The 16758-nt window shown below is 35.4% G+C and overlaps 3 protein-coding genes across 3 annotated transcripts; 1 reads left to right on the forward strand and 2 right to left on the reverse strand.

Annotated features, from left to right (window-relative positions):
• Positions 1 to 422: 422 nt before the first annotated feature.
• On the reverse strand, positions 423 to 3845 carry LOC133697139 (phosphoglycerate kinase, cytosolic-like). Its single transcript, XM_062119520.1, has 6 exons — positions 3699 to 3845; positions 3392 to 3600; positions 1838 to 2176; positions 1280 to 1597; positions 924 to 1082; positions 423 to 839 (listed from the first exon to the last, which is right to left on the reverse strand). The coding sequence occupies exons 2-6, from the start codon at positions 3584 to 3586 to the stop codon at positions 645 to 647; spliced, it is 1206 nt and encodes a 401-aa protein (XP_061975504.1). The 5' UTR covers positions 3587 to 3600; positions 3699 to 3845; the 3' UTR covers positions 423 to 644.
• Positions 3846 to 6444: 2599 nt separating this feature from the next.
• Positions 6445 to 10389, reverse strand: LOC133696894 (phosphoglycerate kinase, chloroplastic). The gene is made up of 6 exons (XM_062119188.1): positions 9536 to 10389; positions 8741 to 8818; positions 8402 to 8662; positions 7541 to 7858; positions 7272 to 7430; positions 6445 to 6897 (listed from the first exon to the last, which is right to left on the reverse strand). The coding sequence occupies exons 1-6, from the start codon at positions 9953 to 9955 to the stop codon at positions 6688 to 6690; spliced, it is 1446 nt and encodes a 481-aa protein (XP_061975172.1). The 5' UTR covers positions 9956 to 10389; the 3' UTR covers positions 6445 to 6687.
• Positions 10104 to 16630, forward strand: LOC133696603 (uncharacterized). Its single transcript, XM_062118827.1, has 9 exons — positions 10104 to 10307; positions 12666 to 13191; positions 13328 to 13387; positions 13537 to 13785; positions 14079 to 14155; positions 14992 to 15068; positions 15511 to 15643; positions 15729 to 15920; positions 16024 to 16630. Exons 1-8 carry the CDS (start codon positions 10104 to 10106, stop codon positions 15879 to 15881), a joined length of 1479 nt encoding a protein of 492 aa, XP_061974811.1. The 3' UTR covers positions 15882 to 15920; positions 16024 to 16630.
• Positions 16631 to 16758: the final 128 nt, after the last annotated feature.

Here is a 16758-nt window from a genome sequence, read left to right on the forward strand (position 1 = left end):
CCAGCGATCCACCATGCCCCCATAAACTGAACATTTTCCATTGATTTAGGCTGAATTAATGTGTTCGGAATAAATCTTGTAGTTCTAGGGTTGGATTATAAATCATTATTAAAAAAAACTAATCTCCCAGGTTTTATTCTGTTTCTCACTCTCTGTGCTTCTACTTTTTTTTCTGGGTTCCTTAGAGGGATCTTCTGTGCCAAGAAAAAGGAGAGGAATAAGAGTTCCGAATCCTGCTACGCTCAAGAAATCACACCACGGTGTAGTTTATACCAAGCATTTTCTAGACCAAACCTCGTTCTCTTCTCTTTGTTCTCACTCTGGAAATAAAGGAAACCGGAAACGATTTAACATCTCCCTTCCTCTTAGTCCAGCTGAGTCCAATTTGGATTCAACATTGGAATCAGCATTAAGATTTCAGATTGAAAGAAGATTTCCTTGGGAGAGAAAATTCACATAATTGGATCATCAAAAACAATGTTCCAAAAAGGATCCGATCTGAATTCTGAAACCATTGCATAGTTGAATATACTTGGAAGAGCATTTATTCGGTCACTCTACAGCCTCCATAAGATCAGCTCTATCATTTAGCCCACTCCGGTGGCAAAACCAAACATATACCAGCACTAAAGGAAAAATCCAGCTTAAGCGTCGTCAAGAGCCAGGACTCCAGGCAGCGGCTTCCCCTCAAGAAGCTCTAAGCTGGCACCACCTCCTGTTGAGATGTGGCTCATCTTATCAGCGAGCCCAACCTTCTCCACTGCAGCAACAGAGTCACCTCCTCCAATGATGGTAGTCACTCCCTTGCCACTGAGCTCAGCAAGCTTCCAGGCGATTGCCTGAAAAAGGAAAAACAAAGCTCGATTACAATGCTAAAATGCCTGTGGTTGAACCTCGTGTTATCTAGGTAAAATATAAGATACCTCAGTTCCTGCTGCAAACTTCTCGAACTCAAACACACCCATTGGTCCATTCCAAATAATGGTTTTGGTTGTATCCAATGCCTCACTGAATGTCTTGATAGAATCAGGTCCTATATCCAAACCCATCCAACCATCTGCTATCTCAGAAGCTGGTACCACCTGCACGAAAATTGCACTAAACAATCTGAACAAAATTGGTCTAGGTTACATTCCGATCCTCTGTGTGCATGCAAGTATGAACTTGTGTATCCCACTACTAAAAAAAACTGCTCCGGGTAACTCAAAAGAGCAACTCACAGGTTTACATGCACATATTCCAGGGAATGCAAATAATTTAAACGGACAATGATGCAAACCTTGCTGTTGGCATCTGAAGCAAACTTGTCAGCAACAACCACATCGGTAGGCAGCAGTAGTTTTACCCCCTTGACCCTGGCCTTCTCAATAAGTGAAGTTGCAAGATCAAGCTTGTCTTCCTCCACAAGGGATGACCCAACTGAGTACCCTTGGGCTTTGTAAAAAGTAAAGATCATTCCTCCACCCAAGAAGAGGAAGTCAACCTTCTCTAAGAGGGATTCAATCACTCCAATCTTGGATGATACCTTTGAGCCACCAACAATAGCAGCAAATGGCTTCTTGGGATTTGCCACAGCTCCAACAAGATAGTCAAGTTCCTAAAACCAGAGCAAACAACAGGTTATAAATGCACAAGATGGTCAAGTGTGCAGCCATGAATTTAACAAGTTAAATTGGATCAAACAGAAAATGGATTTACATTGCGCGTCTTTTTTAATTATCAATCCAAAGATAATGCATTTTCTCCTTTCAATTTTTTATGTACACACGGATTTTCAAAAGATATAAATATCTTGGGGAAGAGCACTTTAAAGAAGATAAAGATGTAACCACCATACCTTCTGCATAAGGAAACCAGCAACAGCGGGCTTCAAGTATTTAGCCACTCCCTCGGTGGAAGCATGGGCTCTGTGAGCAGTGCCAAATGCATCATTCACATAGACTTCTGCTAGAGAAGCAAGCTTCTTTGCAAATTCAGGGTCATTCTTCTCTTCCTCCTTGTGGAACCTCACATTTTCAAGAAGCACAACACCTCCTCCCGGAATCTCAGCCACCAATTTCTCAACTTCCTCGCCAATACAATCATTTGCTATCTTAACCTCAACACCAAGAAGTTCGGATAGCCTTGGTACAAGAGGCTTCAAGCTGTATTTAGGTGTAACACCCTTTGGGCGTCCCTGGAAACCATAATAAAAAAAGGAGTATATGAATGACCATTTGACAAAGACTAGTGCAAAATCCAATCATGCTAATTACTCCAATGTTTATATCAGTTAAAACATGCAAAGAGTGGTACCAAAGCAAATTTAATTACAAACAGGAAATGAGGTTGGAACAAAGAAAAGAATAAATGGATTTTCATCATTTTAGAGCATCACTGTAGCATTCTCATGAAAGCAGTTCATTATTGAGATTTGTTACATAAGTTCAAATTATTTGGGATTGTAATAACATCATCAAAACCAGGAAAGAAAGGAAAAAAATGAAGTATGTTTGCATTGGAAAAACAATTTAAGGTATTGTTTATGTTTTTTTTTTTTTTTTGTGTGTGGCCTTGGATATGGGATGTCAAGAACACTCCAAAAACGTTCGACTCCATAGTTTTGTAAAAGCTAGGGAGTTACATCCAATCGTGTTACATGATTTTGGACGAGTAGCTCAAACAATGGATTGAAAACCATCCACAGTCAATGACAATGGACTGCCAGAACTGCAAATGAAAAATGTCATAATAAGACTTTCTTGAGGAATCAATTATCAAAGCTACATTCTCCTTATTCACCTAACAATAGCTCCAACAAAAGAATTAAGAAAATAATTTTTACAAAATTCATCTTGGGTAGAACAGAGGTGGTTAAAGAACCAAGAAAGACAAGCTAATCCGGAAAGGTGAAAAAGGAGTGTCTAATCAAACATCCTGGACAAGAAAATAAATGGTACTCCGCCTTGGAGAACATAAATTCCGGCAACAAAACTTCTAGTGTATATCAAAACAGCTGAAAAGCTAGCAGAAAACAATTGAAAGAGAACTAAAAAAATCTATCAGCTAAAACAATGGCAGAACATAGAGCGAAAGACAAATCTGCCTACATGCAAATAAGTATTCTAAATCGGAAAAACAGAAGCCATGTCATAAAAATCAAAACCCAGATAAATCTGCAAAGAAACATGCCATGCAATTCTAGTTCTGCCTAAGCATCCACCAAAAACAAAGACCTCAACAAACAAACAAAAATCCCAAAAAAACACAAAACAGCAACAAATCAAACATCATATGAATCTGCATAAAAATCCAAATCTGTAATCCAAATAGCACAATCAAAAACATATTTCAACCCAAAAAAATGTTAAATCTGTAAACTGTGAAAATCAGGGAGTCGTCAAGCATATACCAAGTGAGAGCATAGAATAACTCTGGCACCATGATCCATCAAGTACTTGACAGTGGGTACAGCAGCACGGATCCTAGTATCATCAGTAATATTAAAGTTATCATCCAAAGGAACATTCAGATCTACCCTCACAAACACTCTCTTTCCCTTCAAATCTGTTTCCTTTAAACTGCTAACACTCTTCTTAGTGGCCATTTTTTCAATAAATCCTGCATCAAACCCAAAACAAAGAAAAACCCAGATCAAGAAACATAAAAACGAACATTAGCTAATACATTGAACTGTAAAAGAAAGATTGGAACTTTACTCGCTAAGAGAAAGAAGTCAAGAGTTGGGCTTCAATTGAGATCAACAAAAGACAAGGGTGGGATAGTGGTGGATGATACTAGGCGATTTATAAAGAGTACGTGTGGTATTGTCGGTTTTTTAAAAAAATATATATTTTTTTTTAATTTAATTTTTATAATTAATCTATCAAAACTATCTAAAAACATAAAAAAATATAAAAATATATATTTTTAAAATATAAAAATAAATAAATTTAAATTTAAAGTGTAAGGTAAAGTGGGTTCGGACCAACAGGATATTTTACACTTTTTTTTAAATAATATTTTTATCTGAAAAATATTAAATTTATATATATTTTAATATTAAAAATAAAAATAATTAAAAAAACATTTTAATTTATTTTAAAAAATAAATTACACTACAATACTTAAATATCCATATAAGATATTTATTGGGGGTGCCCACTGGGCCAATATGCGTGGTATGGGTTCAAGCTAAACCTTGGGCGGTTTTTGGTTGATAAATTAGGTAAAGCTAGAGAATATACGTCTTAAACTCGAATTTGCAATCTCACGCAATCTTTGATGATTACACGTGCATGCTTTCTTGAATTTTAATTTAGAAATTATAGTCTAAAATATTTTATTTAAATATATTATATTAAGAAATGTATGTTTTTTATTTTTTTATTTTAATTAATACATAAACTATCCTAAAATACTCTTATTCTTTTAAAAAAAATCAAATTTATTATAAAAAGTAGTTAGGAAATGAGTTTTAGAGCAAAGCAACAGTTACAAAAGGAGTTGTTTTGGGAATAAAAAACGATAATGAGATTTTCTTTCCTTTACTCGAAGATGAGTATAATTTAGCCAAGTTCTCAAGCTAATTATTCGAAGCTTCGCCAGCATTTTAGCTAATCACGGTTCAAAACTTTATGACAATTTTCACCCTGTTATTACACGGTTCCGTCACTTTCAAGCTGTTTGATTTTGTGTTTTATACTAGGTTTAACTGTGTTTGGTTTTAAAAAATTATTAAATTAATATTTTGTAAATTTTTATAATTTTAATATGTTGATGTCAAAAATAAAAAAATTTATTTTAATACTTTTAAAAACAAAAAATATATATCTTAAAAATATCATGTATTACAATAATAAATAAATAAATAAAACATTGTCTAAATGATTACTTTTTGCATGGCTTCATGTGCTCTCACGGCTGCACAGCATAAACAAAGAAATTGAGCATTTCATCTATCCAGATAAAATCAAGATACAATGGGGAAAAAAAAAGTTGGTGTGGCGAAGAGAACCTTTTGCTCTATAAAATTGAAGGATTTTAACAAATTGAATGGACCACTTTGTAGTTACCCCATTGGTGTTTCTTTAATTTTTTTTATTTTTTTAATAAAAAATTAATATAAAACCCTGTTTGGATTTTATTTAAAAGCATTTCTAAGTGTATTTAAAGTTTTGAGCTTGGATACACCTATGCAAAAATACTAACACCGTGTTATCAATTTAAGTACATGTTTGTTTTTATATTTTAAAAGTGTTTTTAAAAAAATTTAAATTTTTTTATTTTTTTTCTTTGTTTTAAATTAATATTTTTTGGTATTTTTAAATTATTTTTATATTCTAATATCAAAAATAATTTTTTAAAAAAATATATATATATTTTAATATTTTTTTAAGTAAAAAATAATTGCAACCACATTTCTAAACAGGTCTACCGTTGAAAATGCTTTTCGTAAATGGATTTTTTATAAGTATTTTTTTTCACGGTTTTAACATCAAAATTACTAAAACATATTTTTTAAAATGATTTCCTAAAGTCTTAAGCAAAATATAATGTTAAAAGCATTTTGTAAAACACACAAACCACACAGTAAATGACGCCTTTGTTTTTCCAGGCGTCCTTTTAGTCACTTGAAATTATTTTATTGAGTTTGATCTCATCTGCGTTAGGGCTAGCTGATATTGTATTTATTCAGAAAAAAAAATGGTTTGTTTAACAAGTTGATTGAGACTTCAAGCATGCCTCGTCAACTGAACAATGAATTGCAGAAATAGTGAAGTTCATGACGGCATGAAGCATCTTGCGAAGAGTTGTATTTTGGAAGTCCTTTTAAATTATATTTTGAGGTCAATAAATTTTTTTTAAAATAAATAAAACTGTCACCAGAAAAGAACAGAACAAAAAAAAAACCCCCAAGGCCGCCTTTCATTTCTGTGGCTTAAAACTTACGGAGATTCTGTGATAAACTTTGCTCGAATGTCCCTTTCCTTCGTATGTTTTGTTATCGCCAGAAGGGGAGCTGCTGACTTGAAAGCATTATAGAGAGCGAGAGAGAGAGAGAGCTACCTTGGTGAGGAAGCTGAAAGGAACCAATGTCCTTAGCGAGAACACAGCCCTGCAGCTTTCTCAACTCAGTCCTGTTATGGACATATATGGTAGCATTCCGAGTAGAATATATAAACTTCTCTCAACTACTTGTATTGATTATCCAATTTTTTCATTATCTGCACAATACTTTCATGTGAATTGCCCAAGTGACTAATCCAGGCAAGAGACCGGTATTTTGCCTTCAATGGCTGGCTAATCTTGCAAATCTAGGACTGAATCACAAAGATGGGATAGAAACACGAAGACAACATCTAAAGTTAGCCTCTCTCTCTTTTTTCCCTCCTTTCCGGATTCTTCAATGTTACTTTCACTCCTCAAATCATAAAATGTCAATTTATTGGCAAGTGAAGAAGATGAAGAAGAAGAAGAAGAATTGTCAACTATTATTTAAAATGCTGGATCGTTCTTGTTAACTACCCTCAATGTCTCTCTTGGCGATTTAGTAAGAAGCAAGAAAGGCAAAGGTGGAATCAGACCCCTCCTATTGAAGACACAGAAAATGTATAACATGACTCGGTACTTCTTCTACAACATCGCATCTCTCTCTCGTAACAATAAAAGCATCGGCATGGGAATGGAGGAAAAAATCAAATAATCTCACACAGCAACTCGTTCGACTTCATCTAGTGCAAGGACACCTGGAAGCTCTTTCCCTTCCAACAACTCCAAGCTGGCACCACCGCCAGTTGATATGTGGCTCATAACATCAGCAACTCCTACTTTTTCTACAGCCGCAACAGAATCTCCACCTCCAATAATAGTTGTAACTCCCTTGCCGCTAAGCTCAGCAAGCTTCTTTGCAATGGCCTGCAAGAAAGGGTTCGACTCTAGTTCACCATCTAATCACAGGTAATAAACCCAAAACAATATGACAGGAACGCATTAAAATGTAGTTTCATATGGCGTTAGAATGGGTTTAGCCAGCCACTTCACAAAGTTGCATCAAGCACTATGACCATTTGTTTTCACTGTACGTTTAATCCAAGTAATAGAAAGAGTTGGTTATTGGAGAATTTTGCATTAGTGTAGAGATAGTTTTCACGCTTCCCTATATAATTGTGTGCATCCGAGCCTCTAACAAGGCATCATACCATGCCTATCAGATAGTGGAACCAAAAGTAGCATCCAAGCTTGAACAGATGAAAAGCAAAAATCAAATTTAAGAACCATTTCTCGCATACCTCTGTCCCAACTGCAAACTTGTCAAACTCAAACACTCCCATGGGTCCGTTCCAGATGACAGTTTGGGTAGTTCCCAAAGCTTCACTGAATGTCTTCACAGATTCTGGTCCAATGTCCAGTCCCATCCAACCATCCGGGATGGCTGATGCAGGTACAGTCTGTAGTGAACAAAATGGCATTCAAATTCGTTCAGTTACAGAGAGTACTAAAAATGTCAGAGCAAGAACAACTTGCAGGGAACTTTCTTGTGTGAGCTTAGACCACAAACCTTGCTATTTGCATCAGGAGCAAACTTGTCTGCAATTATCACATCACTGGGTAGCAAAAGAGACACTCCTTTTGCCTTGGCCTTCTCAAGGAGCGATGTTGCCAAACCAAGCTTATCTTCCTCAACCAAGGATGAACCTACTGAGAGGCCTTGAGCCTTGTAAAATGTGAAAATCATACCTCCACCCAAAAGAAGGATATCACACTTCTCCAGGAGTGACTCAATGACTCCAATCTTGGATGAGACCTTGGAACCACCCACAATGGCAGCAAATGGCCTCTTTGGGGTTGAAACTGCCCCAACAAGGTAGTCCAGCTCCTAAAAACAAGGTAGTGAGAGATTGAATACCAAAGCGACCAGAAGTTTAAGGAGAAACTGAGATAAAAAAAAATATCAAGGCTACTTTCTTTAAATGAGATAGTGGAATACAGGCCCTAACAACAAAAATGCATGTAGCATATGCAGGATGGATGGGTTCTTTTCAGTTACATGCTACCACTTTTGTACTTGAAACTCACAAAAAAGACACGAAATAATCAGCAATATTGACAATTCAGTCTCATAAAAAGATTGAAAGCTGGTGGCATTGTGTAGATATCACCAAAAAATGGCAAAAGAGAGAAGGCTAAAGAGTGAATGTGTGTTCAAAGGGAAACATGATAAAAGAAAACAGCACAATGAAGGGAAGCAAAACAGTCAATCATTCAGTCTACTTATGGCACCTAAAGGCAGTTTAGATGAGGGTCCTAAATAAAACTGCCTCTGGGTCATACTCATAGAGGAGATTGCTAAAATTTTTTTTGACTCCATTCAAAAGATTAGGGTATATAATCTCACACAGCCATTAACTTATAAACCAACCTTCTGCAAGAGGAAACCAGAAACAGATGGTTTCAAGAATTTTGTGACCCCCTCAGTGGAGGCATGTGCTCTATGTGCAGTTCCAAATGCATCATTTACATAAAGATCCGCCAAGGAAGCAAGCTTCTTTGCAAATTCAGGTTCATTCTTCTCTTCTTCCTTGTAAAACCTGACATTCTCAAGAAGAAGAACACCACCATCAGGAAGTGAAGCAACCAATTTTTCTACCTCTGGGCCAATGCAATCATCAGCTTTCACAACCTGTTCAGGCAGCATATATTAGTCATGCATTCTCTGTTTCTTTTTCCCTTAAACTATATTTCGATGAACAAGTTGTACCTGAATTCCAAGGAGTTCAGATAACCGGGGTACAAGAGGTGCCAAGCTGAATTTTGGAGTAACACCTTTTGGTCGTCCCTGGAAAATAATCAAAGAACACTTCAGCTCATATGGGTAGACCAATGAACATTATGCGGAGATTATAAACCCAAATTATTTTCACAGATAACCAATTAATATCAGATGTACAAGAATCTGCAAACTTATTTGTTATAGAGATATTTCTGCAAAGAATCGAGCTCTTTGTATAAAAACACCATACAGGCTAAATATATAAATACAAGAACATGCTTCCACACCAAATCCAGCAGTTAAATGTAATTCTTTACTGAAAAGCAATTCTCGGAGAACAATATCGCTCAACCAGTAGAAGACAAGCTATAGCATTCTATCAACCAGGAACTATCAATTGCAAACCTGCAGTCATTCTCGCTAACTCTCTCAAAATCAACAGAATTACTTTGCATGTCATAGATCACTACTTGAATTTCGAACCCGGTAGCACACAGGTACAATTCTAATAAACCAGCACCAAAAAAAAAATCTATAAACGGAAGAAATAGAAAACAGAGTGTTGTGAAACTAAAAGGTTAATGCTATAATTCTAGTCGCATAACATCAAAATTCAGTGCAATAACCAAAAAATTAACACATTCAACAGACCAACAGAATCAATGAAATGAACATAACAGAACCGTTACAAAACCCAAATCACAACAAGACCAATACAAAATTCCCAGAAACCAGAAAAGAAAAAGGAAAAGAAAAACTGCAATTGAACAAGAACCCACGTACCAGATGACTAGAAAGAATAACTTTAGCCCCATTTGAAATCAAGTATTTAATAGTAGGGATAGCGGCTCTAATTCTAGTATCATCAGTAATATTCTGATTATCGTCAAGAGGCACATTCAAATCAGCTCTAACGAAGACTTTCTTCCCTTTCAAATCAGCAGCTGTCAAGTCACCAACACTCTTCTTTGCCATAGACACCACTGCTCTTGGTGCTTTACCACTTGACTTGAAAGATCGTATTTTGGACACCACATGAGAGCTAAACAATGTGTCTGCAGCAGAGAAACCAAGACCCCGGAGGCTGGTTGTGCGGAGGCCGGAGGTGGAGACTGGGAGTAGGGAGGCCCGGACAGATGTGGAGGTGGAGGAGGCGGCTGTTTTAAGGAGAGAGAGAGTTGTTGGTGCTGTGGCGGAGGCCATTTGGCGGTGTTTGTGGAGTGTTTTTGAGTGTGAATTTTGTGAGAGAAGGTGGGTGGACTAGAAGGATAAGAGGAGGGGATGGAAGGTTATATGGATGGGAAATGAGGCTCTCTCTCTCTCTCTCTGATCTTTGGAGAGAGAAAAAATAATGGGGCGGGTGTGGACGGGAAGAACGAAGGAGGGAATGAATGGGCGATGTGCGTTGGATTTTGGATTTTCTCTTATCGTTGAAGTGAGGTTGTTGATGTTCGATGCCTTTAAGATTGTCACTTCTCACTACTTTACTACTCTTGACGGTTTAGGCTTTACTGCAACTGCCACAGGTAACAACTACGGTGCCGATTGCCAAGAGGTTTGGTTAGTTCAGCTGGCAGGTGCCCGTCCTCCTCCCACAAAAGTTTAGGTTCGATTGGTTCGGCCGCTTTGTCTCGAGCGCATATGGACTCTGGATGCATGCCAGTGGATGTGGGAAATTTAGGGGAGCTTCAGTTTTTGTACGACATGAGGTTTTTTAAATTTGTTTTTATTTAGAAGTATATTAAAATAATATTTTTTATATTGAAAATATTAAAAAATTAATTTAATATATATTATATTATAATAAAAGTTAAATGTTATGGTGAAATTATTGTAAATCAATAAATATTTTTTTGTGAATTGTAATATTAGTTGCACTTTTAATTACTTATTTTTTTTTGTCGTGAGTAGTAAATATTTCTTTGACTTTTTTCTTATTTATTTCTTTTTCTCTATCATTTTAATGTTTTGTGTCTTATAACCACGTTAAATTTAAACAACATGAATTTGACAATCATGCAACTACTTAAGTTGTAGCTTTAACTCATTGACACATATAAGTTATAACAATCATTTTTTTTTATAATATATTTATACGTGATTTTATTTGCATAATTATTAGACTCATGTTATCCAAGTTTAACAAAAAAATTATATGAATATTTAAAAATTAACTCATTTTATTATGTTTAATAACATTATTAAAACATTATTTATATTTTTAATATTTTTCTACACTTTAAAAAATATTTAATATTAACTCGTTACGAAACACACAGACAAATATACTAGTTAAAATTAAAAATATGCTTTAAAAATATCTAAAAACATATACTTTAGTCGTAAAAAACACCTTTTTAATAATATGTAGCAGCTAAGAGATTTATATGAAATAAAAAGATATAACAAAATTCAATAAAAATATCTCTGTTTGTTATTTTTCTTATGTTGTATTTAGAACTTAGATAGCCTGGCTGCCTTTAATTTTTGGGTGCGAGACAAAAATTGCGAACTTTTATTTGGTTTTTTTTTTTATGAACTTTCAACCAAAACATTATATATATATATATATATATATATATATATATATATCTCATCGTGTCCCGTCGGTCGGTAATCGTATGGAGTGTAGATATATAGTTCATTTGCTAGGAAAATCAAATATTTTATATATAACAAAATTAAATCATATCGAGAATATGCAACTAGATACTTGATTGAACTCTATTATCTCATCATAGTTTTATACATAGTATATTAGATATACAAGCACATGAAAATAAAATTTTATTAATGCGAGGCCTGTTTGAATTTATAATGGATCTAAAAGATACACAAGTAACTTAGACAATATAGCTGTATTTTCCAGGTAAATATACCGTTAAAATAGTAAAACAAGAAAAAAAAAGTCTTGATTTTTATTGTGTTTATAGCAGTGTTTTTTAATCCGGCTTGGTGATGGACCCGGCTCAAGGAGTCACCCTCGATCTTTTTTTTACAAATCAAAACAATATTGTACTTTAAAAAAATAAAAAATTAGTTAATGAGTTTTTAACTGGATCAATCAAGTTTTTAATTACTTCTATTTTTTTACCAATCCAATCTGGTTTTAGTTTCAGATTAATCGAGTTATGAATCAACCTATTAAATTGAACCAAGTTTTAAAACTATGATTTATATATATAAAATATAAACTCGTGTGGAAACTAGATAAAAAAATTCATAAAGCTGCATTTAAATTATATCCATTTTATATTAAATCTATTGGAGTCAATCATCATTATTAAATTCAAATAAAGATTTATAATGTTGTTTATCAGTTAAAATAATTTTTTAAAGAATTTATTCCATTAAAAACAAATAAAAAAACAACAACATGCTTACACTTATTTATTTTATATTTTCAACATGGTATAAATATTTTATTAGAAAAATAATATAAATATACAGCACATAGTAGATATTATTATAGTTATATTTAAGAAACACACCTAAAAATTCCGAAGCTAGATGCCTATTATTGTAATCAACAGATTCATAAGCATATCAACACACCCAGAAATCATGTTTCTGTAAAACTCAACTTGAGATAATATGTCTGGATCGGGATGAAAATTATGTTTTTTAAAAAATTTTAATTTTTTTTTAAATTTAATATATTTTGTATGTTTTATATTATTATGATGTGCTAATATTAAAAATATATTTTAAAAAATAAAAAATATCATTAATATATATTTTAATATACAATATTATTTAAAAAATAACCATAAGCTCTCTCTATAAAATTAAAACCAAAATTCTTGGCTAGAGAGCCAACTGAAGAATATTTATTACATGGCTAACTGGCCAAGGTTAGCCATGGACCGTCCTTGGAAGCTAAGTTTATTCTCCACATGTAATCGGGCTAAAGCCCACATTGACTGCTCGGCCTTCTTTTCATGGATATCTATCTGCTTTCTGTCCTGGCAGAAACTTTCCAGGTTCTCCCATCGTTCAACCACCCAAGCTTTCATATCTCCCTTTCATGGCTTTCTCGTCCCAACAACTATTATTTTCTAGCCAATTTTCCCTTCCTTGCCCCCGAACACCACCAAATAGAAATCTCAAAGCCATCCCAAGAGCAGCTCTAAGAGAATGGAAAGAGTACGAGGATGCTGTGAAAAGAAAAGACCTTGCCAGAGCTCTTAGGTTCTTGAAATCCAAAGAAACTCAGACAAACAATGATAGTTTAGCTGATTCAGTTAACGGGTCTTTCTCAAATGACTCAGCGACTCGGTCTGGACTCGGTGACCTGGGTTTGTTTGATGGGTTAGAGAGGGATTGGGAGGTTTTGGACACTTGTTTGAATGCTGATGATATGAGACTCGTTTCCAGTGCTTACGGGTTCCTCAAGAACAGGGGGTTCTTGCCCAGTTTTGGAAAATTTAGCAACATTGGTAAGTTTATATTTTCTTTCTTTTTTTGTACAAAGATTTAAACCTTTTATTTTGCTAAAATAGACTGTCTTTGGATGCAATGGCTATAGAAAAAACTAGATACTTACTTTATGTTTTTGGGCTACAATTTATGCAGTTTTGGAAGGACCTAGGGAAGTTACACCAATCTTGTTGCAGTCTTCTACTGGTCTAGAAGGTGCTAGCATGAATACAGTACTGTTTTGTCTGCCTGGTTTTTTTGTTCTTAATTTATTTGCATCTAATTCGCATTATAGTTTGGTTTAGTGCATATTTATTTTAAACGACACTAAAGTGTGCACGCTTCATTCCCGTTTACTCATTTAGTGACAAAACTTTCACCAAAGAAGTGGGGTGCAACTGGGATCTCAAGCATTGTGTTCATTGCGTTTACTGGAGGAGCAAACTTTCTTGTTGACCGAGGGATTGATATCAGAGTTAACCTCGCGGCTATCTTAGGATTGGCCTTTTTAGACTCTATCTTCCTTGGCGGAGCTTGTTTAGCTCAAATCTCAAGCTACTGGCCCCCGAATAAGCGTCGAATCTTAGTTCACGAAGCAGGCCATCTTTTGGTAGGTATGGACCTTTTCACTTGATTTAAATGCTTTGTTTGGATGACATTTTCTATTATAAGAAATGGGAGATCAGGGTAAGTGTTTTCATTTGGAATTGTGGTACGTATTTTGATTGTACACAAACAATATCAGTATCTAATGTGGTTCTGCACATTTAACACTGTCCATTTAGCAGTTCCATTGACTTGCATGTTTTTCAAACTGTTGCCAGTTACCGTGCCAACACTCTCAAAGATCGTTTCTCTCTTTTGCTGGTACCATTCTATGTAATTACTTGTAAAATTACTTTTGCAGCATATCTTATGGGTTGTCCGGTTCGAGGTGTAATTTTAGACCCCATGGTTGCAATGCAAATGGGCACTCAAGGGCAGGTATCTACTCACTACACTCGTTTTGATTTTTACGGCAGTTCCCTCTTCACTTTTGTCATTTGCTCTTACTTTGGACAAACTTGCTGTTACTCCCTGTATTTTTCATAAGTTATTGATTAATAGCTGCTAAATTTATCTGGCTAGTTAAAATCCTTCCCTATATGTGGCTGACCATGCCACTATTGGAGGTAAGGAACCCTTCCAAATATACTTGTATTGCATTCTGACATTAGAGGAAAAGAATTCTTGAACGATACAAACTTATATTCTGATTCCTTAATGGTGAACCAAAGATATTCACAATAATTATATGATGATAACTATTGTTATGATCAGCTGGCCTGTTTCCATTTACTCATTATTTTTGTCCACGATGCAATTCACTTCCTGCGGTGATTATTTTTCATGCCACGCTTGATAATTTCCCCTGAAATTACTGTTGGAAATCATGGAAGATTCTGGTAGTGCCACCCTCGTTGGAATGAGTCTTCAGAATAGATGACTGGTTGTGTTATTGGAGTATTTGTTAAAAGTTATGATGATAGTTGTGAAGGCCTGGAGGGCAATAAGTTGATGTATTTTATTTGCTTCCTTGAGTTGTTGGTCAGAGTATTTGTCCTTGTTGTTTTTTGTTGCCTGATTATATCTATCTTTAATTCATTTTATTTGGAATACCATTTGATGCTGGCTTTGATAATTAAGGTTCCTACTATCTATTTGTTCTTGTTGTTGACCCTAATGACTGCTATAACATCTGCACTGGTATCATATGTTCATTTATTCAAATTAGCAACAGCGTTGCCAGCAACAACTTATAAAATATCACATTCATACAGGCAGGAACTCAGTTTTGGGATGAAAAGCTGAGTAACGAGCTTGCTGAAGGGAAACTCAGTGGCACTTCGTTTGACAGGTGGGTATGATGTGAAGAACTGTTTATGATTGCTTGGTTGATGCTGTTGTTTGAAACAATTGAAGGAACAACAGCCAGTCATATGGTGATTAGATTTTTAACTGCTTTTGCTGCTCCTTTTACTACCATGAGTAATTTCATATGGATTTAGACTTTAAGCAGCAATGTGAGTGGTTTTTGTGAACAACATGAAAATAGCCACTGTGCTTGCTAACTCTTTCAAGTTTAAAACAAATAGACACTAGGCAGTTTGTCCAGGCGTCTGCTTATGGAAGGTGTTCAGCAGGATGATATTGGTGTCCTTGCAACTAGATTACTCATTTCCCCATCTATATGAGCATTGTTTGTGCTGTGTAAGTCATCCATATGAATTCTCTCACGTCAGTGCATACTAATCTCTGGTCTCAAATTGTCAAAATGCGTGGTCTGGAATGGCGGTCAGGTACTGCATGGTGCTTTTTGCTGGCATTGCAGCTGAAGCTCTGGTTTACGGTGAGGCAGAGGGTGGAGAAAATGATGAAAACCTATTTAGGAGTACCTGTGTTCTTCTGCAACCCCCATTATCTGTAGCCCAGGTATCTCTCTCACCATTATATAAAATTTGTGTTTCCCTTTGCTAGCAATGCTAACTCTGACTCCTTTTGACTTCCTCCTGTATAGATGTCAAATCAAGCAAGGTGGTCTGTTCTACAATCTTTTAATTTGTTAAAATGGCACAGGGATGCTCATCGAGCTGCTGTTAAAGCATTAGAAAGTGGTGGCAGTCTAAGTGTTGTAGTTAGGAGGATTGAGGAAGCTATGTCTTCCGGTTGATGAGGTGACTGTTGATTTTTGTTCCACGTTGTTTTTAAGGTAATAATGATTCCATTTTCATGTTTTGTATGTTCTTTGCTGGGCTTGCTCCTGTTTTACTTGGATATACCTGTAATAATGTCTCGACTTATTATTCTGGCAGGACAAGATGGGCCTTGTGGCAAGAAATCGAAAGTTGAATTGGTTTCATATGGCTTCATTTGCACCTCTCTTCTCCTGCCGCTTAATTGCCCTAATTGATGCTCTCAGTTAGTCTTTCTCGAGTTCTATGATAGGATAATTAAAAAAGAGAGCAAAAATAGGGTGAGAAGTGGGATTAAATGGAGACGGATTTATGCAGTACACAGGCCTAAGTTATAACTGAAGCACTCTAGAGATTGATACAAGTGTCAGGCCGCCCTAAGCTGCAAACGTTTTTGAAGTTAGTCCAACTGTTAGCTGCGTGCAAGTATTTTCAGTTTCTTACCACAAAGCAGGCACTACACTAGGAAACCTGTCATACTTCCAACTTTTCAATCGGGTTCAACATTTAGTATTGAACAGAAGAAATAATGGTAAACAGCAGACCAAGATCCTCTAGCATTTGCTGTGGGGCAGAGCAACAACTGTAATTCTTTCTTAATTGTTTCCCCTGTAAGTGTGATTTTACTGGATATGTACGTTTTCGATTTGGATTGTCCGTGGTGTTTGTATCAGGATCATCTGTTATACATACATGCTGTAAATGAGATAAATCATTATAGACGATATTTTGTTTGTGCTCGGAGAAAAGTTCACCCTTTTTTTTGTGTGATTATTGGTCATGAGGGATTGAAATTAGTGTAACCTGGCCAGCTTAGGTTTTACCGATTTGGTCAAATCACTCGAACTGTAACAT

This window comes from Populus nigra, chromosome 6 (genome assembly GCF_951802175.1).
Source record: "Populus nigra chromosome 6, ddPopNigr1.1, whole genome shotgun sequence".
In the NCBI taxonomy this organism is placed as follows: Eukaryota; Viridiplantae; Streptophyta; class Magnoliopsida; order Malpighiales; family Salicaceae; genus Populus; species Populus nigra.

Bases quoted from the DNA above. Each gene is read 5' to 3' on its own strand.
- LOC133697139 (XM_062119520.1), bottom strand. From the start codon at position 3,586: ATGGCCACTAAGAAGAGTGTTAGCAGTTTAAAGGAAACAGATTTGAAG. The intron at 2,177-3,391 runs GTATATGCTTGA...TATGGTTTCCAG, and splicing joins TTATTCTATGCTCTCACTTG to GGACGCCCAAAGGGTGTTAC. The intron at 1,083-1,279 runs GTTTGCATCATT...ATTTTCGTGCAG, and splicing joins CTTCAGATGCCAACAGCAAG to GTGGTACCAGCTTCTGAGAT.
- LOC133696894 (XM_062119188.1), bottom strand. From the start codon at position 9,955: ATGGCCTCCGCCACAGCACCAACAACTCTCTCTCTCCTTAAAACAGCC. The intron at 7,431-7,540 runs GTTTGTGGTCTA...TGTTCACTACAG, and splicing joins CTCCTGATGCAAATAGCAAG to ACTGTACCTGCATCAGCCAT. The intron at 6,898-7,271 runs GTATGCGAGAAA...CCTTTCTTGCAG, and splicing joins AGTTTGCAGTTGGGACAGAG to GCCATTGCAAAGAAGCTTGC.
- LOC133696603 (XM_062118827.1), top strand. From the start codon at position 10,104: ATGGGGCGGGTGTGGACGGGAAGAACGAAGGAGGGAATGAATGGGCGA. The intron at 13,192-13,327 runs GTAAGTTTATAT...CAATTTATGCAG, and splicing joins TGGAAAATTTAGCAACATTG to TTTTGGAAGGACCTAGGGAA. The intron at 13,786-14,078 runs GTATGGACCTTT...TTACTTTTGCAG, and splicing joins AGCAGGCCATCTTTTGGTAG to CATATCTTATGGGTTGTCCG.